The sequence below is a fragment of the Vitis vinifera genome, chromosome 15, assembly GCF_030704535.1.
Source record: "Vitis vinifera cultivar Pinot Noir 40024 chromosome 15, ASM3070453v1".
Lineage (NCBI taxonomy): Eukaryota > Viridiplantae > Streptophyta > Magnoliopsida > Vitales > Vitaceae > Vitis > Vitis vinifera.
This window is the reverse complement of record NC_081819.1, coordinates 6141199-6168618: the sequence shown is the minus strand read 5'-3', so window position 1 is coordinate 6168618 and position 27420 is coordinate 6141199. Positions and strand designations below refer to the sequence as shown.

Here is a 27420-nt window from a genome sequence, read left to right as displayed (position 1 = left end):
TTTTATTTCTATTATAGATTCAAATTCAAGTATCACATAAAACCCTAGCTCATATAAATCATGGTGAGATAGATGTAAATTATAAAATATTAGAACAACTGCGAATATTTTTATCCCCAAGCATAAGCATTTAAATCATATAAATTACATGTAATGCCATCCAAATTTAATCATATTCTTCTACACATAGATCTACACTACATTATCTTTGGTGAGATAGATGAAAAGTGAATGCCATTATATAAGATTGAACACCTTTTTTTTTTAGATGCTTTAATTAATAGAACTCAAAATATTAACATACTAGCCTCTTTGTAATGAAATAAATCCACTATATATGAACTCATTTATGTACTTGGTCTCACTAAAATAGCATTATTCACACTATTTGCACAAATCAATTATGTGAATATTCGATTTAATTAATTAAATTTTTTGGGAAGTCAAATAAGAATTAAGCAAAGCATAATTTCTCTCCTTCAATAAGCAATTAAAAATAATAATAAATAAAATCAGACAAATTGGAAATTATGATTAAGAGAAGACAAAATTTTATTTAGAATTAATTTAATCCAAATTGAAAATGTGAACATGGAACCAAATTATAACATCTCATGAGACTCATCAGTTTAAAGAATAAAAGCAGTAGGAGCCATAACATGAAGACATGGTAATTAGCAGACACCTTAAAGCGCAGCATGGGCAGTACCCATAGGACAAATGCAAAATGGGATAAGGAATTTCACATGCAATGAAAGAGCAATAGTTCACAGCACCATCATCTTGAAAAGGATTTGCAAAAGATGCTTTCAGCCTTTGTGTTTAAACAACAAAAGCATGTGGAAGCATCTGAATTGTGTCTTCCAGTGGATGAAACCAAGAGATGTATGAGTAATATTGTTCAATAAAATGATACAATATTAAAAACAATACATATCATAAGGGGTGCCCCCCAGGTTCCACAATGAATAAGATTAGCACTTTTAGTAGAAAATTAATAGACCAGAAAAAGCTTCTTAATTATCACCTTTCCTCATGGATTGAATACTCATTCTGTATAAGAATGTTTAGACAAACAATTGTGGTGCCATGCCTAATTCTTGTGACATTTTTTCAAATAACTTCTCTATGAAATCTTAGATAATTGTCACAAGTGGCTACTGCATCAACTAATTCACATGCCAAAGTAGTGTAAGAAAGTTAAATTTGATTTAAGAAGTTTCTAAAAGCTAAAATTAGATTTAGATTCTGAAAGTTAAAAAGAAAGTTTTAATTTTAGTGATTGATTTGGTTTTTATATTTAAGTAGTTGAATCTTAAAAGGTTTTTATTTTTATTTAGAAATTTTATATTTTTATTATTTGGAGTTTTTATTTTGTTAAACTTGAGTATATATAAACAAAAGGTTATGTAACATTTAAACAAAAGTGGTAGAAGGCGGTAAATTTGTAATTCTCCTTGATTTTTTATCTTCCTTTATGTAATTGTTTGTTTTTCTCTTTCAACACTATTACTTCAAGAGACTGGTATCAGTCATACAAAAAAGATAGCTAGTGGAATATATCCGTTTCAAGCCCCCACCTCATAAAAAACAATTAAGATAATTAGAGTATCAAGATGAAAGTTTTGTTTGGTTTACAAGATGTATGGGAGGTTGTGGAGAAAAGTTACAAAGAGTCATCAAATGAAACCACTCTATCCCTAAATCAAATGAATTTTTTGAAAAATATAAGAAAGAGAGACAAGAAAGCTCTCACCATCATCTATGAAGCAATGGATAAAGTTACTTCTAAGAAGATTTTAAGTATAAGCATCTCCAAAGAAGCAAGAGAGATGTTACAAAATATAGTTGATAAGTGTGAAAAGTTTGTGCTCAAATTGCTAAAGGAGAACTTAAAGGTTTGTACATGAAAGTATCATAATTAATCTCCAATTATTTTTTCTAAAGTATTGACTATTGTAAATTTATTAAAAGGAAAATTAAAGTGAAAGTTTAAACGACATTCGTGTGATTGAAAAAATACCTTAATCTTTAGATTTGAAGTTTGATCATATATATTATTATGGCCATTGAGCAATTGGCCTTTTTAAGTTGGTTACTCTTGTGGTTTGAAGCCATCTCTGGATTGCGCATTAATCTGAACAAAAGTGAAATTTTGCCGGTGGGTAGAGTGGAGAACGCTGAATTACTAGCTGCTGAATTGGGCTGCAAAGTGGGATCTCTTCCTTCTACCTATTTGGGGCTCCCTTTGGGTGCTTCGCATAAGTCGGTGATGGTTTGGGACGGAATGGAAGAGAGGATGCGCAAGAGGCTAGCCTTATGGAAGAGGCAATTCATTTCGAAGGGTGGAAGAATCACTCTTATTCGGAGCACTTTGGCGAGCATGCCAACCTACCTCATGTCCTTAATGCGTATGCCAAGAGTGGTTAAATTAAGGCTTGAGAAAATTCAAAGGGATTTCCTTTGGGGAGGGGGTGCGTTGGAGAAGAAGCCACACCTAATAAAATGGGGTATTGTTTGTTCTCATAAAAAGAAGGGTGGGTTGGGGATTAGAGACCTCACTATTCTCAATAGGGCCCTTTTGTGCAAATGGAGTTGGCGGTTTGCGGTCGAAAGGGAATCCTATTGGAAGCTTATAATTGGCACGAAGTTTGGGGTTGGTAGTGGAGGTTGGTGCACTTGCGGGGGTAGGGAGGGCTATGGGGTGGGGCTTTGGAAAGAAATCAGCAAGGAAGGGTTGTTGTTGCTCAACAATGTTTCTTTTTCGGTGGGGGATGGTAAAAGGGTGAGGTTTTGGAAAGATAATTGGTACGGGAACACTCCTCTTTGTGAGGCCTATCCCTCCTTGTTTGAATTAGCGGTTTCTAAAGACGCGAAGGTTGCGGACTGTTGGGACTCAATGGGGGAAGTGGGCGGGTGGAATCCCCGCTTCCTTAGACCTTTCAATGATTGGGAGGTGGAGGAGGTGGAGAGTTTCCTTCTGATCATTCAAGGAAAGAGGTTGAATGCTGATTTGGAGGATTGGATGGTGTGGAAGGAGACGAAGGAGGGAATTTTCTCTGTAAAATCCTGTTTCAATTCTCTTGACCACAGCAGTGCAGTCCTGTTTCCTTGGAGAATTATTTGGAGTTCGTTTGTTCCTACCAAGGTGGGCTTTTTTGCTTGGGAAGCCTCTTGGGGGAAGGTGCTAACTCAAGACCAACTAAAGAGGAGGGGCTGGAAATTAGCTAACAGGTGCCCCTTGTGTTGTGATGAAGAAGAGAAGATAAATCACATCCTTATTCACTGTTCTAAGGCGAAGGTCTTGTGGGATCTCTTGTTCTCCTTATTTGGTGTTAATTGGGTTATCCCTTTTTCGGTTAGAGACACTCTTTTAGGTTGGCTTGCTCCCTTAAAGGATAAGAAGCGTAGTAAGGTTTGGAGGGCAGCTCCTCTTTGCTTATTTTGGACGGTTTGGAAGGAAAGAAATAGGATAGTTTTTGAAAATGAAGTCCTATCAATTCAAAGATTGAAAAATTCCTTCATGTGTAATCTCTTATCTTGGGCTAATTCTTCCATAGTTGAAGGCCCCTTTTCCTTGTTTAATTTTGTGGACTGGGTGGGTTCTTGTTGAGGGTTGGTAAGGGTTTGTCCTTTTTGTTTCTGGTTTTTTTTGTAGGTGATGCTTGTATACTCCCTGTATACTCTGGGTCGCCTTTTATGCCCCTTATTAATATATTTCTGTGCGTTTATCTATCAAAAAAAAAAAAAAAATTATTATGGCCATTGAAGAATCTAAAGATTTAGATTCTATGACCATTGATCAACTTATAATATCATTACAAGCCTATGAAGAGAGATTGAAAAAGAAGAACCAAGAAAAATTAGACCAGGTTCTCCAAAAAAAACTTATAATAAAAGAGAATGAAGTAAATTTTAATAAAAGAAGTCAAAATAATCATGGACGTAGTTGTGGATGTGGTCAAGGCAATTGAGGAAGAGATGGTTTCAATTCATCAAACAATAAAGGAACAAACCAAAACTCATATCGCTTAAAAGGGAGTGAAAGATGGCACAACTCAAGACAAATGAGATGAGAAGATATTATAAGTCCTAAATTTAATATTATAACTGTAATAACAAAAAATATGTTCATAATACTTATAAATATAAAAGTGCCACTAACAATAAGGAAGGGCAAGCCAACCATGTTGAAAAGAAAAATCAAGAAGAACCTACTGTATTGTTGGCATATTAAAGAGAAAATGAGAAGAAAAACACATAGTATCTTGACATTAAAGCAAACAATCATACGTGTGGATTCAAAAATAGATTTGTGGAATTTAATGAATCAGAAAGTGACCAACTTTTGGAGATGCATCCAAAATTTCAATAAAAGGTAAAGATAAAATTTTAATTCATTTGAAAATAGAAGATATCAATTTATCTCAAATATTTACCATGTGCCTAACAAGAAAAATAATATATTAAGTTTATATCAACTCTTAATAAAAGAATTCAATAAAAGAGCATGAAGAAAATATTAATAAAAGAAGTCAAAATAATTGTGGACGTGATGTGGACATGATCAAGGCAATAGAGGAAGAGATGGTTTCAATTCATCAAACATGAAGGAACAAACCAAAACTCATATTCCTCGAGAGAGAATACTCAAGATAAAATGAAAGGCAATAGTATGATAAATCCGAAATTCAATGTTATAATGATAAAAAATAAGGTCATTATGCTTATGAATATAGAAGTGCCACTAACAATAAGGAAAGGCAAATCAACTATATTGAAAAGAAAAATCAACAAGAAGCTATTGTATTATTGGCATATAAAAGAGAAAGTGAGGAGAAAAACACATGATATCTTGACATCAGAGCAAACAATCATAAGCGTGGATTCAAAAATATGTTTGCGGAACTTAATGAATCAAAAAGTTGCCATGTTTATTTTGGAGATGCATCCAAAATTTTGGTAAACAGTAAAGATAAAATCTTAATTCGTTTGAAACATAAAAAACATCAATTTATCTCAAATGTTTACCATGTGCCCAACATGAAAAATAATATACTAAGTTTAGGTCAACTCTTTCAAAAATGAATATAATATTCATGTGAAAAATCAAAGTCTCTCGATAAGAAATCAACATGCCAATTTAATTATGAATGTGTCTATGATTTAAAAAAATAAAATATTTTTATTAAACATTCAAAATGATGTAAAATATCTAAAATCCTATGTCAATGATTCTTCTAGAATTTGATACTTAAGATTTGAAAATCTAATTTTGGAGGTTTAAAATTGTTGAACAAGGAAAATATAGTGAAAGGATTGACCTCAATATATCACCTGAATCAATTAGGTGAAGGATGCTTACTTGGAAAACGTCCCTAAAAAGGTTTTTCAAAGGAAGCAATGATGAGAAAAGGACCTCAAAGCTCATTCATTAGATGTATGGACCCAATTCATCCAAACACTTTTGGTAAGAAGAAACATTTTTTTACTTTTTATTAATGATTTTAGAAGAAAAACATGAGTACATTTTTTCAAGGAAAAATCTTAAGTATTTAATGCTTTTAAGGAATTTAAAACACTTGTAGAAAAGGAAAGTGACTATAATATAAAGACATTGAGATGTGATAAAGGAGTTAAATTGACATTAAAAGAATTTGAAGAATATTGTGAAAATCATGAGATTTGTCAACCTTTAACGGTTCCATAATCTCCACAACAAAGTGATGTAGTTGAATGAAAAATAAGAAGATGACTAAAGAATTTTACACTAAAGTGGTTTATTTATTAAATCATTTTCCTAATTGAAGTGTAAGGAATAAAACATCATAACAAGCTTGAAATGAAAGAAAGTCGAGTATTTCACATTTGAGAGAGTTTGAAGGTATTGCATATGCTCATGTTCTAGATCAAAAGCAACTTACATCAAATGACAAGAGTGAAAAAACATTTTCATTGATTATGACTAAAGCTCCAAAGACTACATGTTATACAATCCAAACAATGGAAATATTATTATTAGTTGAGATATCATGTTTAATGAAAATGAAACATAAAATTAGGGTGCTCAAGAAGATAACTACGATATTCCTCCCCTCTATGAAGAAGAAGAATAAATTAGAGAAAGCTTGCAAGAGATTGTCACTCCTCCTTCATCAACACCTCTATCATTGAAGTTCTAACAATAGCGCCTTCATTGAAAAACTCAAACGAAAGGAAAACGCATTTTGGAAGTTTACAAGAGATTTGAAGTAACAAAAAATCAAAACAATCTAATCCTCTTTTGTCTTTTTGCAAATTGTGAACCAATATGTTTTGAAAAAATAATTCAAAATAAAAGATGAAAAGAGGCTATGGATGAGAAAATATAAACAATAAAGACGAATGTCAATGAGAAATAATACCTCTTCCAAAAGGGAAAAAGGCAAATTAGATGAATATAATAGACAGAAGAATGTAAAGGGAGAAGTAGATAGATACAAAGAAAAATTGGTGGCTAAGAGTCATGAGCAATAACAAGGCATTGATTATGTGAACAAGAAATCATTTATTGCAATGTACAAAAAAATCCTAATTTCCATGATTGAAGCAAGCTCATCAATACAAGATATTATTTTAGTGAAAGATGAAGTGCAATTAAAATTTTCAAAGTTTTAAGATCAAATTGTGGATATGTTACAAATCTTCTCAAGTTTAAAAATTTTAGAAGACTAAGGATCTTACTTGGAATTATAAATCAAGTTTAAGGGAGCATGTTGGAAAGTTAAACTTGATTTAGGAAGCTTCTAAATATCTTAATTAGATTTACTTTCTAAAAGTCAAAGAAAACATTTTATTTCGAGTAGTTGATTTAGTTTCTATATTTAAGTAGTTGAGTACTAAAAGATTTCTATATTTTATTAATAGGAGTTTCTATATTTTTGCTGTTACAAGTTTCTGCCTTGTTAAGTGTTAATATCTACAATGTAATTTTTGAATACGGATGGTGAAAGACAACAATTGTGGTGCCATGCCTAATTTTATGACATTTTTTCAAATAACTTCTCTATGAAATGTTGGATAATTGTGACAAGTGGCTACTCCATCAACTGATTCACATGTGACAGTAGTAGTGTCCCTTTTTGCATCTATATGGTATTTTAAGAGTTTCAAAAGGCAACTGAAATTTTAATAGATGCAGAAAAGGAACCCCTTCTTTTGTTGTTAACAGCTATCAGGTCAAAGTTTTCTGGGTAAGCAAAGAAGTTTGTAATAAGAACAAAGACACGCAGCATGCTAATTACTTCTTAATGCTCTAAAAAGTGTAATAAGTCAGAAAAGATAAAGAGCGGTTGCCTTAGTGTAGGAGTTTTGGATTGGCAATACTTAACAAAAGATCATGTAGAAGAGCTTTCAGCAAAATAGCTGTTATCACATGTATGTTTTGGAATATATCTAGTAGGTTTGAGCTGCCAACAAAAACAACATTTGGAAGAGCAAGCATGAATGATTGTTACCGAATAACGGCAAAGTTGAAAGTTGAAGGCCAGCATCATCCCCTTTCATCAGATTTTCTAATTTATTATAAAGAGAGGGTTTCGAGGCTACGGATTGTTGGTATAACAGCTGAAAGGACGACTAATTGATTACCTCTTTTGCCATAGGGATGCTGAAGGTATTTGAGTTCCCAAGTACTCTAGATCAAGTTCATGCAACTCTTCACAAACTAATTTTTATCAAGTCGTTTGTTGATTGATTCGATGAAATATGTTGGCAATGTAGTTGGCAATGGTGAAAAGGAGGCTGTACATTAGATATGTTCTCAAAAGATTTTCTTGATGCCATCACTCTAAACTATGTGGATATGCTATTCAAGTTTGATGGAGATGTGACTGAGAAATATTTTTCAAGGCAAGGGAGAATGAAGAAATTTTGGGGTTAGAATCCAAAGCATTGGTTTAGGAGAAGAAATTAAGATGAGTAAACTACAAGAACAGAAAATGAAGGTAGGGTATGCATAGTTTTGGCTACAATGACATACAAGTGATGAAGCCCTTTGGGATAAATATTGAAATGGAAGTCAGAGGCTGTAATGACTTAATGACTGATCAGATAACAGAAGCAGCCAAGTTTGGCATGATTTTATGGATTTTGAGAATGACTTTGTGACTGGTCAGGTAACAGAATCAGCCAAGCTTGGCATGATTTTCTGGATTTGAGGTTTCCTGCAATAGCTGTATGCTTCAATACAAAGTGATTGCTAGAAGCTTAATGATTAAAATCATAAAACTATTACCAAGTTATTTTCTCAAGAACTTTATGATTATTTATTAGAGACTGTTTGCAAGCTCGTTAATCATCAGTTGTTAGAGGGCTGTACACACATGATTTTGATGGTCTATATAGTTTCTCAATACAGTTTACAGAATGGTAGTACTCTATGTTGTCCTTTTGTATAAATTTCTTATAATCTAAATGAAAATATTTGTCATTGTTTGAAAATTTTGGTTCATAACTAAATAAGGGAAAGAAAAGGAAAATGAAAGAGGAACAAAAACAAAGAAAGAGGAGATTATTCCTTTATTTTTCTTTGTTTGTGTAAGCAGGCATTTCTGCATATATACCTTATGCTAATTAACTATGGTGCTTAAATTGTCTAGGGAAAATTTTCCCTTCAAATTTGAGTTGAACTTCTTTTCTGAATCTCTTCACTCATCAACTAAACAACAGGAAAGCTTCAAACTTCCTGTTACCTTCACCGATCTTCTCTGCTAAATCAACCAAATGAGAAAAGACAAGAAATTAAACTTCACAAATGGCACCTAGGCTTTTAGCACACTCCAATCTATATATACACACAACAAAAATGCATGTAATTGGATATATGCAGTACTTACTGTCTGATTTTGTTTTGGAATGATTTTTCCATGCATGTGTGGCCAAATTTTGAAGCTATTTTCAGTATTTTTCATACATCCTAGTTTCAAAGCAATCCAAGGTAGTACAATGAAGTAATGAGATTTAATGCAATGATATGTTGTAATCTCACTGTTGAGCATTTGTAGTACTTTCTGTTTTGTAAGGAGACTGACTACCTTTACAAAAACAAAAGTTCATAGATCAAAAGCTGAGAGAACTGTATGTAAATGTTCATAAATGTATATATCTCTTCTCCATGTGGTAGATCACCTTGGATGTAAAACTCCTTTTTCAAAGCCCTACAGTATCTAATATGGCATTGATTTCCCAAGCTTTTACCTCTCACAGTGCTCAAACTCGGATTAGGTTCATACAAAAATAATAGGTTTCTTAAAGTCAAGTCAAACCCAAGCTAATCATGGGACCAATTCAAACCTAAGCTTAGCCAACTAATTATTCTGTGACATCTACCCAACAAAGGATGCTCTTTCAAGCTCCATCTGTCTCCCTAATCCCTCTTATTCCTTACAAAATCATCTTAATGATTGTCAGTAGGAAGAAAACCAGCACCTTGTCAAAATGAAGGACAATATACAAAACACAAAGATGATAGTTAGAAAAAAAAAAAACCATATCTTCAGTCTAGGATAATTAGATATATGCCTAATTTAATTAAAAGCAAGAAGAAACCTCAATTATTGATTATGATTAATTATTAAGGAATATTAATTCATAGCTCATACTTCACTAGAGTATCATATCTAATAGTACTACAGTACATGCATGTGATTCACAAATCATATATTATCACATGCTTACAGTAGGCAAGAAATAGAACCACTGTGTAAGGAAAACTGAAAGATCTGAAAAAGTTTGAGCCTTCAAATGAACCCAAGAACAATGGATCAAACACTGCCCTAAGCTAAATAATATTTCACAGAAAACGTACCATGCATAGTTATTTTCCAATGTGTATATCTAGGAAAGAAAATTATACATTATTATTTCTTGGTTGTAAAGCTTTGATTGCTCCAATGGAGTGGGAAAAAAATGCTTCTGAGGTTACATTTTCTTCTCTTTTCTGTCAGGTGATCTTGGGAAACCAGCTGAGAAAATGATATATAAAACATGAGGGGAAATTAAGCTAAGCAGAAGACAATCAGGATAGCACAATCACCATAACAAGCAGCTACATCATAGAGAATGATGTTGAACTTAATTTTTTATACGTAACATAACACAGTGTAAAATAGTAGAATACTCTCCACTCTGACAAAACAATTCAGACATTAGTGTGCATTTGGGAGGGTATCCATTTGTTTATTAGATTTGATGATGCTTTTCCAAATGCATAGGCCAACTAGGGTTTGAGCTTGATAAAAAAAAAAATTGCGAACAAATAAAGAAAGGGTACTAGGATTGCCTGCAAAATGCACTGAGATTCATATATCTATGTATAAAAAGAAGGAATGGGAGAGATGAGAAAACTAACCTTGAGCTTGAATACTCAAAGAGCTTTCCTGCTGCTGAGAAGACAATAAGCGCTATCTCGGCATCACACAGTATTGAGAGCTCCTGTGCTTTCTTAAAAAGCCCTCTTCTCCTCTTTGAGAAGGTCACTTGCCTTGCTGCTGTGTTGTCAATCTTCTTGATCTGAATCTTCTGCCGTGCCATTGGAAAATTTTCAACCAAACCCTTCACAGAAAAAATCAACACAAATCCGTATCAGACCAAAGAACCATTTTACTCCTTATATGTAGCGAGAGAGAGAGAGAGAGAGAGAGGAAGAGAACAAATAAGGAAAAAAATCAGACCCTTCACAGATCAAACTGGTACTTCAAAGAGAATTCAATAGAGTGAGAGAGAGAGAAATGGGGGTTTGGAAAGAGAAAAAAATGTGGGTGTGAGATAAGAGAAAAAATAAACAAACGACCATACATGAAAAGAGAGAAGCGCATTTCCAAATTAAGCAAAGAATCTAAAACCAACCCTAAAGAGAGAAAAAGAATGCCAAAGATATGACTTGGATGAGAAACCAAGGTTGAAGGAGCCAGGCGGTAGCTGAAGGAAAAAGAAAAATCCTAGCAATATTCCAAAGACATTGTGCTGATCAGCACTGCAATTTTCACAGATGGAGCTAGCATAGTGGATTGGCTATCTAGATTTCCATTCCATTTTTACCTTTCTATGTTGCTTCCAGTTGTGTGGACAGGTCACAAACCCCACACTCCCAGCCACCAATTGTTCGGAAGATAGAAAAAGAAAGATAGAGAAAGAGAAGTGACCACTGTTGGAGAAGAGAAGATTCCCTTTTATAGCCAAACAAGGTCTCCTCCTTTTACTCTCTCTCATATGTTTGGTCCTTGTTGTGAAGTAATATTTGACAACAGCATTAAATCTAGTATTTGCCCTTATATGCCCATACCTTTTTCTTTCCTTTTTTAAATCATACAGAAATTATCCACCAACATAAAATAGTTTTAAGCATCCAACCCTTTTTGGTAATACCTAAATCTCAACTTTTTATAACTTTACAGCATTAGTACAATAAAATATTAAATTCTATATATAATAATTTGGAGGAACTATAAAATAAAATTTTATTGTACTTTATTTTTTCAAGAATTCAACATCTGTTTTTTCTAGATGCTTTATTTCCTAAAATTTTTTATATTAATCCGATTAAGCAAATTATTGAGTGAATTAAAAGGGTGTTTGTTTTTTTAGTGTTTTTATGGAAAATAATTTGCTTTTAGACTTTAAGTTGTTTGTTTTTCTATTTTTTATAATTTATTATAAATTTTCTACTAAATAAAAAAATCAAAATATTTTACCTTTTTTAATTAAAAAATAATATATTGATTTTTTTTACTTTTAAATATTTATTAAAATAAAATATTACAAAAACAAACAAACTAATACTTAACGTTATTAAATACTATTTAGTTTTAAATTCTATTTATATCTAAGTAAAACAAAAAACAAACAAATGCCACCTAAGAGTTGTAAATTTCTTATTTTTTTCAAGAATCTTCTTTTAATTGTCATTTTTTTATCATTACTGTCATATAGTATGAAATTTATGTGATATATGTTAAAATGGTAACACTAGGTAGATTTTGAAGGATAATTAAATAGTTTTAATGACGTATTTATGCTAATTTTTATATGAAAAGTTCATCATTATTTTTACCACAAAAATATTTTGATACATGGTATGCGATTTTCTCATATAAATTTTTGGATTCAAATAGAAAAAAAAAATACTAAGTCCATTAAAAATAATAATATTAAAGGATATAACTAAAACTTTATATTTTCATAATATATATATATATATATAGTAGCTTGTCAATCTTGGAAATTATATTAATTTAAACAATAATCTTCTGATACTAATTTGATATTATACTAAATTTTAATATAAAAAAATCATTAAATAGGAACTTAAAGATTATAAAATATAAATTTCAAAAATGAGAGCTAAATGTTAAAAAAGAAAATAAAAAATAAAATATGAGACTATACCAAAAAATAGAAAATAAAACTTTTTTTAAAGGAAACTTTAGGGCAGGGCTGGCATACAAAATGCTTCAAACACTATCTTAATATATCCGATTCTATCTTAGGTTGAATGATTACTTCGTAGTTAAGTTAAAAAACTTCTTCTTTTTTTTGGTCTTTTTTATTCTGGAAGTGTGCTTTTTCGTACAATTAACCATACCACATTACAGCCGTGAATAATAATGGCACGTTGTCCCCTCGTACTCGTGATGTCCCCCACAGTGTAGGACTCGTTCAATTTCTCGTGACGCAACAAATTGGGGGAAGAAGTGGCCTGTGGGCAGAAAATATCTGGTGTGTTTAGGGTTTTGGAGCGGCGGTCATCTAATCAATCCCATCGTGTCATTCGTCATTGAGTCATTGTGGGATTGGCAAAACCAGAGTCATCATCTCCTCTAATCAGGTAGGTATGATATGATCTATCATTCAATGCCTCTGGGCATGGAGGAAAGTTTATTTTTCAATAATTATAAATATCAACTTGATTTTAGAATTTTAAACACCAACTTTATTGGTTCGGTTTCTTGTTATAAATAAATCTCCATCCATATTCTAATATTTATATATAATTATTTAATATTTAATAAAAAATTTTAATGATTTACTAAGATAATTTACTATTCAAATCAATTTAAAATATTTTTTATTTAAAAATTCAAATATATTTTGAATTAGGAGAAACATGTTGTATCAATTTTGTTCCAAATATTTATATTTCATCCTACAAATAACAAAAATCTTCGTCTTATTATGATATTATAGACATAAAAAAATTAGTAGATTAAATTACCACTAATTTGATTTTCAAAATGAATAAATTAAAAAAAAAATCATCTCATGGATAAATTTTCCTAATTTCCAATTATAAAAAGGATAATAATAATAATAATAATAAAATTATTATTATTATTATTATTATTATTATCTTGTTGGTAAAACCTTCGAGAAAAGAAAATTTGCTAAAATCAAGGAACTAAATCCCTTGAATTAAATAACTAAAATTCGGGAATTTGAAATTCAAATTCTCTATCTTCACTTATAAATAAAGGTGTTTTTTCTATAAAGAAGAGGGAAAGGAAATTCAGAAATCAGAAAAATCTAAAAAGGAAAGTCCTAAGGAGAAAATCCAAATATAACTTTGTATAGGAAAAGGGGCTTCACAAAAAAAAGAAAAAAAAAAAAGAGTTTCATCAAATCTCCTTACAAGTTCGATAAACGACAAAAAATCTCCTTACATGCATTCTTTGCCATTCAACAAGATCATTCGAGAATAAGCCACTTGTGGCCCTCGATTGATCTTCAAAATCAAGAAAACGTCATCGTTGTCTTCCAAAATATGATCAAGGCAAAAGAATCAAAGGGAAAATATTCTTTTAGAAATAATATTATTTTTTGAGATTGTACCCACAATATTTTTAATTTCAATAAAAACTTTGTTCGCATTATTTTCCTATTTGTTTTACTAATTTTGCAGGACCAAAATTTTACCAAATTTGTGCGTACAAATTTATGGCACACCCGGTGGGACATCTCTGCCTCTCATCTCTTTTGTTAGAAGATTGATTTCTACTACGTCGATAGCACCTAAAAGAACTCAAGTTGTGCATGTTAACAAGGGCAATGACAAGATCGTCATTGCACAATCAACACATGACACCGCTATGGGCCCCATGACTCGTAGCAAAGCAAAATCAACATCTTCACTCTCAACAAAACAAAGAAGTGAGTCTACTTGTTTGCTAAAACATGTAAGAACACGTGATAAGCACCAACCACTCATCCCTTTGGTCTCTTTGGGGGCAAAGAGCCATAGTCCTCATAGCAAGGGAAAACTACCTTAAACACTACAAGACTTTAGGGATAAATCTCCTTGCTCTATTACCGATACCAACTTTAGCACTGACTCACACCCCAGATCACCAATTGGAATGTCAAAGGAGGAAAACTACTCCAATCGTTCAAACTCTTTTACTTCTCCCTTCTCGATGACCATGTCGGTAATGGCAACGGGCACTACATCCATAGAGGAACAATTAGCAGAGATGGCTCACGCCATCGCTAAACTCACCAAGACAATTGAGGAGAAGGATATGCAGATAGCCTCCCTCATAAACAAGGTTGAGGCACAAGTACAAAATACGGGTGAGTCAAGTCAAAGACTCAACCACCTTCCGAATGTTGCATCTCATCTTGATGATGCACCACATGTGTATAGGACAATGCAAGTTGAGAAACAAACGGCGAAATCTGCCTCAGTGGCGTCATTATTTGTCCAACAACTTCAGGACATGATAACTAACACCATTAGAGCACAGTACGGTGGACCCTCACAAAGTACGCTCATGTACTCTAAACCTTACACTAAGAGGATTGATAACCTACATATGCCTGTGAGTTATCAACCTCTAAAATTTCAATCATTTGAAGGGAAGAAAAATCCAAAACAACATGTTGCCCATTTTGTTGAAACTTGTAACAATGCAGGTACAAATGGTGACTTATTAGTTAAACAATTCGTTCGTTCTCTCTAAGGAAATGCTTTCGATTGGTACATAGACCTTGCGCTTGAGTTTATCGATAGTTGGGACAAAATGGAACATGAATTCCTCAACCATTTCTATAGCACCAGACGAACTGTAAGCATGATGGAGCTTACTAACACTAAGTAATGGAAAGACGAGCCGCTTGTAAACTGTATCAATCGTTGGCGTTCCTTAAGTCTTGACTGCAAAGATAGATTATCTGAGGTATCAACCATGGAGATGTGCATACAAGGAATGCATTGGGGTCTCCTATACATCCTCCAAGGGATATGACCTTGTACCTTTGAATAATTAGCTACTCGAGCACATGAAATGGAGCTCAATATAGCCAATCATGGTGCTAAAAAAGACATTATCGTTGACTAGTAAAGAGAAAGACACAATGGGTGAGCAAATGATAAGAATTCAATAAAACTCATCCATAAGTCAATGATAGTAAATACGACTCCTATCAAAGTCTTAGCGCAATATAAAAAGAATGAAGTAAAAGAGGCTAAACCAATCCAGGAAAATGAGAGGTGTCGATTCACCTTGAAGGAATTATAGAAGAAGATGTATCCTTTTTTCGACTTTGATGTGCCTAGCATGTTGGAAGACCTGCTCCAGAAGAAGGTTATTAAGCTATCTGAATGCAAGCGTCTAGAAGAAATGGGTTGTATTAATGATCCGAACAATTTTCATTACCATCGAATTGTCAATCACCCAATGGAGAAATGTTTCATCTTAAAAGATCTTATAATGAAACTTGCAAAACAAGGAAGAATTCATCTCGATCTGGATGAAGTAGTAGAGTCAAATCATGCTACAATAACATTTAGGTCCCTCAATCCTATTTTGTTACATGTTCCACCTAAGACACTGGGGGCATGTGCTGATACTATCCAATGCGAGTCACTGAAACCAAAGCAAACATAAGTGTCATGTCAAGACATTGTTCGTCACTTCTATTTTGATAATGAATCAATGTCGTATAACGAAGAATGTTGGACATTGGTGACACGAAGAAGACCTCACAAGAAGCAAGAATCTCATCCCTACCTAAATCTTCCTAGGAAGGAACAACGTAAGCAAAATATTCATCGATATGTGAAGAAGAAAGAAGAAAAGAAACCTAAAAGAAAACAAGCGATTGTACAGGTTGATGACCTCTTGGTACAAAATCTCATCACTCCTATCACCTTAGGAGAATACTTACCTCCGAAGTTCTTCAATAGAGGGATGGTGACATAAACTCATATGGTCTCTTATCATGAGATTTCAGAAGAAGATGAGTCAGGTAAAGATGAAGAAAACGCATTCAGTGTAGAGCCAATCAAAACCAAGGAAGATGATGAGGTAGTAGCAAACCTACAATGCTTACCCTCGCTCTTTAGTATCCATGAAATGCTACAACTTCTTGAGGAAACACAAATTACACTAATCCAGGTACTTAAGAATTCATCACTTCATGCCACAAAAATAAAGAGGGCAAAACGATTTGAGGACAAAGGCCACGATTGTGCCAAATATTGTGCAAACATCACCTACACCAACGATGATGAAAAGGACATGACATCAAATTTTACCACATTTGTTTTCAAACCTCGGCATTCCAGTGATGCTCCTTAAAGCATGAGCCTAAACTGCATATTGCTCCTATCCTACAAGAGCTTAAATTGTAGTAAAAAAAAAAAAAATCATTTTGGCAAACTTCTTAAACTGAGGAACAAACTCTTTGTATTAAAGAAGTCAAATTCAGATATTCCAAACTAAAATCTCCAACTTCTCTACATACAAGTGTTCTTTTCTTTCAGCATGACAAGTTCTCGAAAGGGCGATGCAACAACCTAAAAGCTAAATCTAAAAATGAAGCTTCAAAATTCAAAATCAAACTCCAAACATTCTTCAACAAGCTCATGGAAGAATATCAAACACAAACAAAAGTGTCATTCATCCACCTTCAAAGCTAAAGAAGACAAGGTTGGGTTTTTCAAAACACTTGAGAAAATTGTTGATAAGTTTACTTGAGATCAAGTCATCATTGACCCTCATTTAAATTTTACTCCAAGAACACATGTTTACCACCCTTGGATTAAAATTAAGTTCAAGCTTGACACATTCTTCAACAAGCTCGTGGAAGAATATCAGACACAATACAAAATTATCATTCATCCACTTTTAAGGCTGAAGAAAATCAAGACGAATTCAAAGGACTTCTTTTGTTCTCCAAAATGCTTAAGAAATGTCTTCACAAGTTTGGTTGAGAATAAGTCATCTTTGACCCTCAATTAAACTTTGTTCCAAGAACATGAATTTATCATCCTTTAAGACAAGTGATGTTCTTGGCCCGCATGAATATAAATTGCGTATGACGCACAAAAAAATAAAAATAAAAATAAAAGGTCCACGAAGTTGAAAACCTGAAAAGACGACTTAGGCAAAAGTTAGGACATATGCTCGCAAAATTAAATCTTTATTTTAGTCTTGGCAAAAGTTAGAGTGTAAAAAAAAAGGTCCGCTAAGTTGAAAACCTGAAAAGGTGACCTAGGCAAAAGTTAAGACATATGCTCGCAAGATTAAATCTTTCTTTTAGTCTTGGCAAAAGTTAGAGCGTAAAAAAAAAAAAGAAAAAAAAAGAAAGAAAAAAAAAAGAGGTCCGCTAAGTTGAAAACCTGAAAATGAAACTTAGGCAAAAGTTAGGATATATGCTCGCAAGATTAAGTCTTTCTTTTAGTCTTGAAAAATTTAGGGCGTAATTAAAAAAAAAAATGAAACTACGTTTGACACTTGATCCCCTCTCTTTGAAGGGTACGTGGGTAACTCAGGGAAACCACTTGAGTTTAGTCACTACAAAAAAAAAAAAGTCTCATTTTTATTAATAAATAAATATGGCTAACAAATATTAGACTTTATTACATCTTAATAAAAATAAAATAATGAATGAAGGAAAAAAATGCGAGCTAAACTAAGTAAAAAGGTACAATGATCACATCCACACCAAGCATGCAAGCTCGTCACGTTGAGTCCTTAAGGCTTCTTGAAGTGTCTCTAAAGTCTTGATATCGAAATAAGTAAGCACGGGGGTTTAGGCGATAATGACGTGTTCTTTCCTCAAGCGAGAAACATGACTCTGTTTATTGGTTATAATCTCATCGATCTCCAAGATTGAGTTCTAAAGGCACTCCTTTTGTATATCTAGTTGCTCCAATTCCTTCTTAAGTGCTTCTTGTTTAGCATCAAGAATAGCTAAGTCAACCTTTAATGATTGACGACGGTTTGCCTGTGCACCTTCAGAGTTTAGAGCATCCACAATCTGAGACGCAACAATAGCTAGACATTCACTTTGTACTTCCAGAGATACCTTCATAAAATGGGTGCATTGCACTACATCGAGGTGATCTACACGTTCCATGTACTTCTCAATATGAGACTTCAATGGTGAAGGGTCCACTCCAATCTTTGTGATAGCATTGAAAAGCTCATCAATTTTTTCTCTCAATAATGGGAGACACTCATTGGAAGTTTTGATAATCATCTCCTTAATGCCTTCTCCTATCATAAGTGCTGCTTGGCGTTGGGCATTAAGGATGATTTTTTCGATGTCGAATGTGTGAGTGGAAGTAGAAGGAGCAACCATAGTAGGGCATGGAGATTGTTGTTCAACAATTAAACCTACAACGGCTAAAAGTGTCAATTCATCATATGTTGTATCTCCAATTATGTTCTTATGACCTTGAGATTTAGTCAAAACATCACTTAACATGTTAGTAATACCTTCATCACCAAAACGAGAATGAGGCAAAGGTAATGGAATGATAGAGTGATTATTTCATTACATAGTCAATGTAAAAGGTGTTGACTCCCTAGTAGCAACAACATTTTTGAACCGATCCTTAGGAGAGGACTCATCCGCTTCATCGACAAATTGGTTGTCACCCGCCACCTAAGGCAAATGTTTATTTTTGTTAGTATCAATGCTTAAAAAAAAAGTACCTCTTCACCATCAAGTTCTATCGATTGAGTAGAAGTTGGGACGTTAGCAAAGAAGACATCTGCATCAAGAGGATGAGAGTTAGTCTCATCATAGTACGTAGGGTTGGGTCTAATCTTTCGACGTTTGAAATGACATTCACTTGTATTTCAAAGTCATCATCTGATACATAAAGACCCTGTGCATTGTTATTTTGCTTAAAAGTCTTGTGACAATGAGTACTACCACCATTGAAAATAGTTTCCTCATGCTCTGAGTGTGTAGAGGTATTAGTTTGATGTCCACCCATTGAACGCTTAGACAAAGCTCTTGAATCATCAGGTAAATCATCAAAATCATTCTCAACATTGTCTTTAACATTCTCTTTAGTAGAAACACTTGAGTCATCCTTGCGCATTCTACTCTTTAAAGATTTTGAGGGTATTTGCCGAGAAGAATCAAGAGGGGGCTCTATACAAGTAGTAGTAAGAATTTCCTTACTAGGATTACACACTCTGATCCACCAATCCGCATAAGCCTTGGTGACTGAAAACTCTTCAAGACTATGATAATCTGGTATAGTAACTTTGGAGTAGGTACCAAGCCTGGTGCATGACTCCCAATGTTGATACATCGCCTCTAAAGTTCTAATGCGAAAAATCTTTAGCAAACCCCTTGGAAGGTCTTGAGGATAATACAGTTGGATCACCTGATGGTTACCTTGTCGCAAAGATAAATAGCTAGAGTGAAGACTTATGAGATAAGAAGCTTTGGTAACACTAATAGATTCATTATCAGTCCAGTGCACACACTCCTTGTGGCGTAATGCTAAGTGGTCCAACATTACGCCTTTGCAAGACATTATCAAAGCTTGACCTTGTAAATCATCAAAACACTTAGCAGAAAACTCGCCAATGTAATAAGTCATCGTGGGGGATGGTTCCAAGAAGGAGAAATGAAATGGGTGTCGAAATATTCACCTAACCATCCGTATAAATAATGAATAGGGAAAATAGATGCATTAGTACCAGGTTTCGAAGAACAAGCGATTTCATTTAAGCCGTTGTAAATGCTTGCCAACACCGGAACAACAAGGCTAAATGTCTCACCTTGAGCCATTCTACTAGCTACCTTTTTAGACTTTAGGATGAATCAAATTAACACCCCCCCCCCCCCCCCCAAGGAAGAACAAACTTACATAACTAACATGCTAAGAAAGCGGCCAAGTAAGTCTCTTTAACATCTGTCTCAGCTACGCCAAGGTTGTCAAAAACTTCCATCTCCGATTGAGTATGAGATTTAATTGGATCAATTTCTCCGGAAGGGTTATGAGTCTCCTTAGGCCTCTATGCCTTATTCCTTGCACTTTTCTTTGGAGGTTTTGCATACTTCATAGAGCCTTTGTACCAAAATGACACCCAAGAGGCTAACTTAACTGAAGACTTCCCTTTCGTCTTAGAGCAAATTCGATGATATGCAAAGAATAAGTTTCAACAACTTGGTGGGAGTGAGGACTTTGTTGCATCATTAGATAACTCTTCCATGCTCAGTGCCATCTTATCATAAAAAGATCAACTGATGGGTAGTCTAGCAATACGATACAAGTCCTAAAGAGAGATGGAAACCTCTCCAATGGAAGAGTGAAAGGTGTTAGTGGTAGGACACCAACGTTCGCAAAAGGCCCTAATCATAGAGGCATGACAATCATAGCTGAATAAGGATGTAAAAATAGCTTCATAAAGCTTACATCCTTTAAGAAATGGTCCATGCCTATCCAATACCTCCTCAACCCATTCCCAATATCCTTCGGTAAAGAAAATTTTCCTAAGTACTTTGAATGAGCTTTCCCATTTGGCTTATCCGTCACGAACACGAGAACCTAACAATCCAAATTCATCATGAACTTTAGTAGTAGTTGGGTGAGAAGAATTCAACAGCAGAACATCAGAAACAAGTTTCACCTTATTAAGTTTCGAATTGCTGATATTTGTAAGCTTACAAGATGTAACTCAGGACTAAGAAGAAATGTGTAATGGGTCCTTTGTCATTGGCACTTACAAAGATTGAAGGTCAGTAAGTGACTTATGCACTAACAAGGTAGTCCCTTCCTCAAAATCTTCACTATCATCCTCAAGAATGGTTACGATCTTCTCCTTGAAACATTTGAAGAACGCCATCCTACAAAAAAAAAAAAAAAAAAAAAAAAGGTAGAAAGAGAGATGAATAAAATATGGGTCTAAGTTTTTAGATGCCACTATGCATTTAAGTCAGGCCAATTCGCATGGGTGAAGACCTTAGCACTCAAGTAGTATTAAGTGCTGAAAGTACAACACCGTGTAGCATTAGGGTCATAACTTGTTTGCATAGATACCAATTATTATTCTGGTTTTAATTAAATGTTAAAACTTGAATATCACTATGCATTCAAGTCAAGCTAATTTGATTGAGTGAAGACTTTTGCACATAAGTGCCGAAAATACAACACCACGTACCATCAAGGCTATAACTTGTTTGCATAGATACCAATTAATATTTTGGTTTTAATTAAATATTAAAACTTGAATATCACTATGCATTCAAGTCAAGCCAATTTGCATGAGTGAAGACTTTAGCACATAAATGCCGAAAATACAACATCGCTTAGCATCAGGACTATAACTTATTTGCATAGATACCAAGTATTATTCCAGGTTTTAATTAAATATTAAAACTTGAATACCACTATGCATTCAAGTCAAACGAATTTGCATGAGTGAAAACTTTAGCACATAAGTGTCGAAAATACAACACTGCTTAGCATCAGAGCTATAACTTGTTTGCATAGATACCAAGTATTATTCCAAGTTTTAATTAAATATTAAAACTTGAATACCACTATGCATTCAAGTCAAGCCAATTTGCATGATTGAAGACTTTAGCACATAAGTGTCGAAAATATGACATCGCTTCACGTCAGGGTTAAGACTTGATTACATAAGGGTCAAATTTTAAATATTCATTTTTTATGAATATTTAATTTTATTAAAAAAATTCCCCTCAAATATTAAGGTAATTAAAAAAAATAATTAATTAAATAAAATTACTTGAAACCAAATTCGTCTTTGCAAATGATGAAGGTTGACACGTGTTCGAAAAAGGTAAGTCTTTTTCTTCCTTGAAAAAAAATATGTTAGCCAAAAAAAAAAAAAAAAAAAGAGAACACGTGTCAACATATATATATATATATATATATATATATATACACGGAAATCATTATGGAGGGTTTGACTTTTTTCATGCATGTTATATATATTAAAAAAAAAATCTCCATTCACTTTTGAGGAGATCACGTGAATGGTTGTACACCACTTACATTGTGGCTTCGTACCTGTTGACTTCGGCATGCACCCACCAAATATATATATATATACGAAAAAAAAACTTACAAGTGAAGAGGTGAAGATTTCTTGCAGTGAATTCAAGTTGGGTTGAAGAACACCCAAAGATCAAAAGAGCTCTTTGAAAAAAGTTCAAGTCAAGTTTCTCAACTATTGTCCCCTTTATATATATATATATATATATATATATATATATATATATATATAATGTATATAGGGATGACAAATTAGAAGGGATTGAAAGTGTAAAGCAAGAAGGAAAACGAAGTGGAGTTTGAAAAAAAGTGGGAAAAAATATATTTTCTTTGAAGAAAAAAAAAAAAACCAAATTACTTCAAGACTCACCTCATCCACGTAACAATGCATGTACGTGATGTGTCTTGAAGTGGGGACATTTGTAGACATAAAAAAATTAGTGGATTAAATTACCACTAATTTGGTCATCAAAATGAATAAATTAAAAAAAAAATCCTCTTATGGATAAGTTTCCCTAATCTCCAACTATAAAAAAGATAATAATAATAATAAGAAAATTATTATTATTATTATTATCTTGTTGGTAAAACCTTGGGGAAAAGAAAAATTGCTAAAATCAAGGAACTAAATCCCTTGAATTAAGCAACTAAAATTCGAGAATTTGAAATTCAAATTCTCTATCTTCACCTATAAATAGAGGTCTCTTCTATAAAGAAGAGGGAAAGGAAATTTAGAAATCAGAAAAATCCAAAAAGGAAAATCCTAAGGAGAAAATCCAAAGGTAACTTTGTACGGGAAAAGGGGCTTCACAACAAAAGAAAGAGTTTCATCAAATCTCCTTGAAAGTTCTATAAATGGCAAAAGAACTGCTACACGCGTTCTTTGCCATTTAACAAGGTCATTCAGGAATAAGCTACTTGTGACCCTCGATTGATCTTCGAAATCAAAAAAACGTCATTGTCGTCTTCCAAAATGTCATCAAGGCAAAAGAATCAGAGAGAAAATAGTCTTTTGGAAATAATATTATTTTTTGAGATTGTATCTACAATATTTTTAATTTCAATAAATACTTTGTTCGCATTGTTTTTCTATTTGTTTTGCTAATTTTGTAGGACCAAAATTTTACCAAATTTGTGTGTACAGATATGTGTTATTTTCAAATCAATATTATTTATAAAAAAAATATTAAAAAAATGTCTTTTAAGCCTAATATTGAATGGAGCAAATTAGAATGAAAAATTATAAAAGTCAGAACTGCCTTTATATCCACTTTTAGGGGTGTTTCCAAATATAATTGTTTCAATCATCCAATGTAATTATTAAAATCACAACCGAAACTTGAAAAGAAAAAAGATAATAATAAAATATTTATTTAAGTAAAACATGCACCTTATTATATTCATTTAATTAGTAAAAATTAAATTATCAAAATTTGATGAATTGCAACCATTACTCACACTTTCTAGGGCACCAATATTAAGGAGGCAACTGTACACACTATATATTTCAGCAACTAGTAGTAATAATTGCGATTATATTCACAATCATTGACATCACAACATTTGATGATTTTTTAACTGAATAGAAATCTATAGAAAAATTTACATTGGATATACAACCTCTATGCCTGCACCATCACCACATACCACAAGTACAAATTGGCCTTCATGGATTACAGGGGGGGCAATCGTGCTGCCAAATCAACATATAGATATCAAAGAGAAAATGAATTAATTTTTGAAATATATAAATCCTTACTATTCTCCACCCAAGCCAGTTTCCACATGAAGTACAGTAGACAGAAAGCGCATCCACATGACTCCCTGTAGGATGTTCACTAACATATAGACGATCTTGCATCACACCAATACTGCACACTTGGAACATCAGAAATCTTATAATTAAAACAATCAACAACATTTAATTCTGATAGCATTGGAACCTTACACGCCGCCATCAAAGAGGAGCTGAGTCATGGAAAATGGAAAAAGATCCTACAAGAACAGCAAAGAAATTAATTAATTAATTAATTAAGCATCAAATCTTAATTAAAATCACAAATCATGTATATAACAGAAAAGAAACACTAACTGAATAAAATTGTTGTCAAAAGCAATGTAACTATGGCAACGGATGCAGCGAGAGTTAGCAAGAAAGTGGTGGGGCATCCAGAAAGGCTTCAAGAGCACTAAGCATACGTGCAGTTTCTGGTGGAAGCGCCATTGGAACTTGGAATATCAAAGATTAACAGCTACTCTTCTTGACGGATCCTGCAGTATCATTCAGACAAATTAAGAAAAAAAAAGAATAATCTTGAGGTTGCCAGATTGCAACTTTGATACAAGAGATTCCGGGTGAGAAAATACCAGATATTTATGAAGAAGGCTTCAAGGTGAAAGCTCCTAACAACTTAGTTCCAAGTGAAAAAGACCACCATCACCTTAGATTTTCCCAAGAAAGTGAGAAAAACCTGTGTACACTTTATGTGCAACACAGAACACAGAAATTGTCAGCGCGTTCTCATATTTTTAATTATTTATCAAAATAGTTTTTAAAAACAACTAATTAACCTGTGAAGAGGGAATCTGATTAGAAAAAAGAAATTAACTACTCCCAAGTGAAATTGAGTTTCAGATTCTTGACCAAGAAACTGAGAAAGAAACAGTTGTGGATCATACTTGTCAATCACAGCTAATTAACCTATCAAGGATATCCAGAAAAAGAAACACAGGATTAAAGAATTTGTACCTGATAGATGGTGAAGACTGAGAAAAAATGGATGAATGTGAAATCAGCAATTTCTCATTGGGCAATTTCTTCTGCGTCTTCTTCATCATCAATCAGGTACAAAATCAGTACAAAATCATACTTTGGAGATTCTTTTCCAAAGTATGTGTAGATTTTCCCATCAGAAAATATTTATAGAGATAATTTTAATATTTTTTTTATATTATAAGAAAATATAATATCAAAATGATCGATTCTCAACACATGAACAATTCAAAAAATTGATAATAGAGTTCAAGTACTTTTTCTTTTCTGGTCTTATCTTAATTTATATGTAACTTGTAATGAAATCTTAGCTTGCAAGATTTCGTGCTTTCTCTGCTACTCTTATAGATGTCGCCTCCAATAGCCATTCCAACACCATCCAATGTCACATCAATAATGAGTAAGTTTTACTTTTTTTTCTTGTAAGATTGACCTTTTTGCAAATCTCTAGGTATTGGCTTTATGCCAAAAATTCAAAACTATGTGACATTTAGATTAAGAAGAAGAAAAGTGACTTGTATAAATTTTGATTTGCTGTATTTGTAGAGGTAATGTGACCTTTGGACTAATCCTAAAACAAACTTTGGGTATACTTATTGATGGTAACCTAAAAACTAAAGTGGATATTGTCCATCTCTACTGCATTTCATGTCAAACTTTTATTAGGTGGAGTATCATATATGTTGCTTTATATCTCACAAATTAATTAATTTTATTTCATACATATGAGTTCTAATTTTTTAATATATTAATAAACTATATATCAAACTTTTTTATTTATCTGAAATTTAAAAAATGATAAAAAAGAAAAAACCCTAAAGATTAGTTATCTTATTATAAGGATTTAGTTTTTCCGTAAATTATAATTTTTTAAAAACTTCTTATCATCTTAATAAATCAAGTGGTTTTTAATTAAAAAAAAGAAAAATAAAAGTTGGGCAAGTAATTTTTTTACTAGAGCATACATTTACCAATATTTGTACTTTTTGTACCTAAATGTCTTCAATTTAACACATACCTACTTTTATATGATCCAAAGTGGGTTTTATATGATTTCAATTAATAAGTAATCGATAATTTATATATGCCATCAATAAAATGAATTTATAAGACTCCCAACTTTTGAGGAAATATCACCTAAAATATATTCAAAGAATATTTTGTGGTTATTTAGATGAAGTATTGGATATGATGAATTTCTCAAATAATCTAATTTATCTTTAACAATAGGATAATGATTTAACCTTTTTTTTAAAAAAAAATGTTAATTTCCATTATTGAATTTTTTCTCTTTCTCTAGTATATTAAAGCAAAAAAAAAAAAAAACTTATTCATATAAATAGTACTACCTTTAGGACTATATTCAAATTTTTAGTGGACCCAAATCATATCAAAATACATTCTCCATGTCATATGTGCCAACATCAAGAGCAAGTTTGTAATTAAAGCATTCCAATTTTAAATTTTAAATTTTAAAAAGAATTTCAAATATCAAATAAGTAAAATCCTCTCTAAATTTTCCTATCAATAGAGGAGCTTTCTTTTACTTCAAAAGGTGGGAAGGGAATTGGGCAAATTGAGGCAAACCTCATTATTGATTAGAAGGTTTCCTTATACTCTACATCCTCTCTTTGAATGTAATCTTTGGCCACGAGTCAAGCATTATACCTCTCTATTGAGCCATATATCTTGCATTTGACCTTGAGAAGCCACTTGCTCCTAATTATCTTAAGCTGAAAATGGAAGTTCAACCAACTTCCAAATGGAGTTGGTTGTAGCTTTTCACATTTCACAAGTAAAGGAGAGCTTCCTTGAAGTTCCTTGGCATATCATCATCATCATGCAAAGCATACATGAAAACTCCCCTCTTAGAACAACTCCACCTTTGGTTTTACCCAATACTCGTCTAATGCAATTTTTTTAGTCAATAAAATTAGAAATGACAATTGAAATCAAATTCCTTAGTGACTAAATTATTAAAATCAAATGAAATCTAATGGTGAAAATGTTTCACATCTCCAAGTTATGTGGAAAATTATTCAAACCTTAACCATGTAATTTGAGTATAAGGTAACAATAATTGAAGAATTGAACGATCATAGTACCATGACATCAAATGAATTGATAGGTTCCTTGCAAGCTCATGAACAACACTTGGATGAAGGTCTTAGATTGAGGCGAAAGAAGCACTAAAAAGCCAAGTAAGTCTTAGAAGAAAAAAAATGAGTCTCAAAATAATTCTAAATCAAGTAAGAAAGGTTAGAATTGAAAAATAGAAAAGGAAATTCCAAATTAGGCTAAAAATGAGGACGAGGTAATATTTCAACTAAAAATAATAATA

General features: G+C 32.8%; 1 protein-coding gene across 5 annotated transcripts in view; it reads right to left on the bottom strand.

Moving 5' to 3' along the window:
* Positions 1-11261, bottom strand: part of LOC100265532 (MADS-box protein JOINTLESS) — a 32452-nt gene extending 21191 nt beyond the window's left edge. For 3 of the 5 annotated variants that reach the window (XM_010662992.2, XM_010662995.2, XM_002262853.4), the window contains exons 1-2: positions 11080-11261; positions 10391-10593 (exon numbers count right to left, since the gene is read on the bottom strand). In XM_010662992.2, the coding sequence (XP_010661294.2) occupies positions 10391-10593; positions 11080-11250 (374 nt within the window). In that variant the 5' untranslated portion in view covers positions 11251-11261. The other 2 variants (XM_010662993.1, XM_010662994.3) reach the window with 2 other exon arrangements.
* Positions 11262-27420: the final 16159 nt, after the last annotated feature.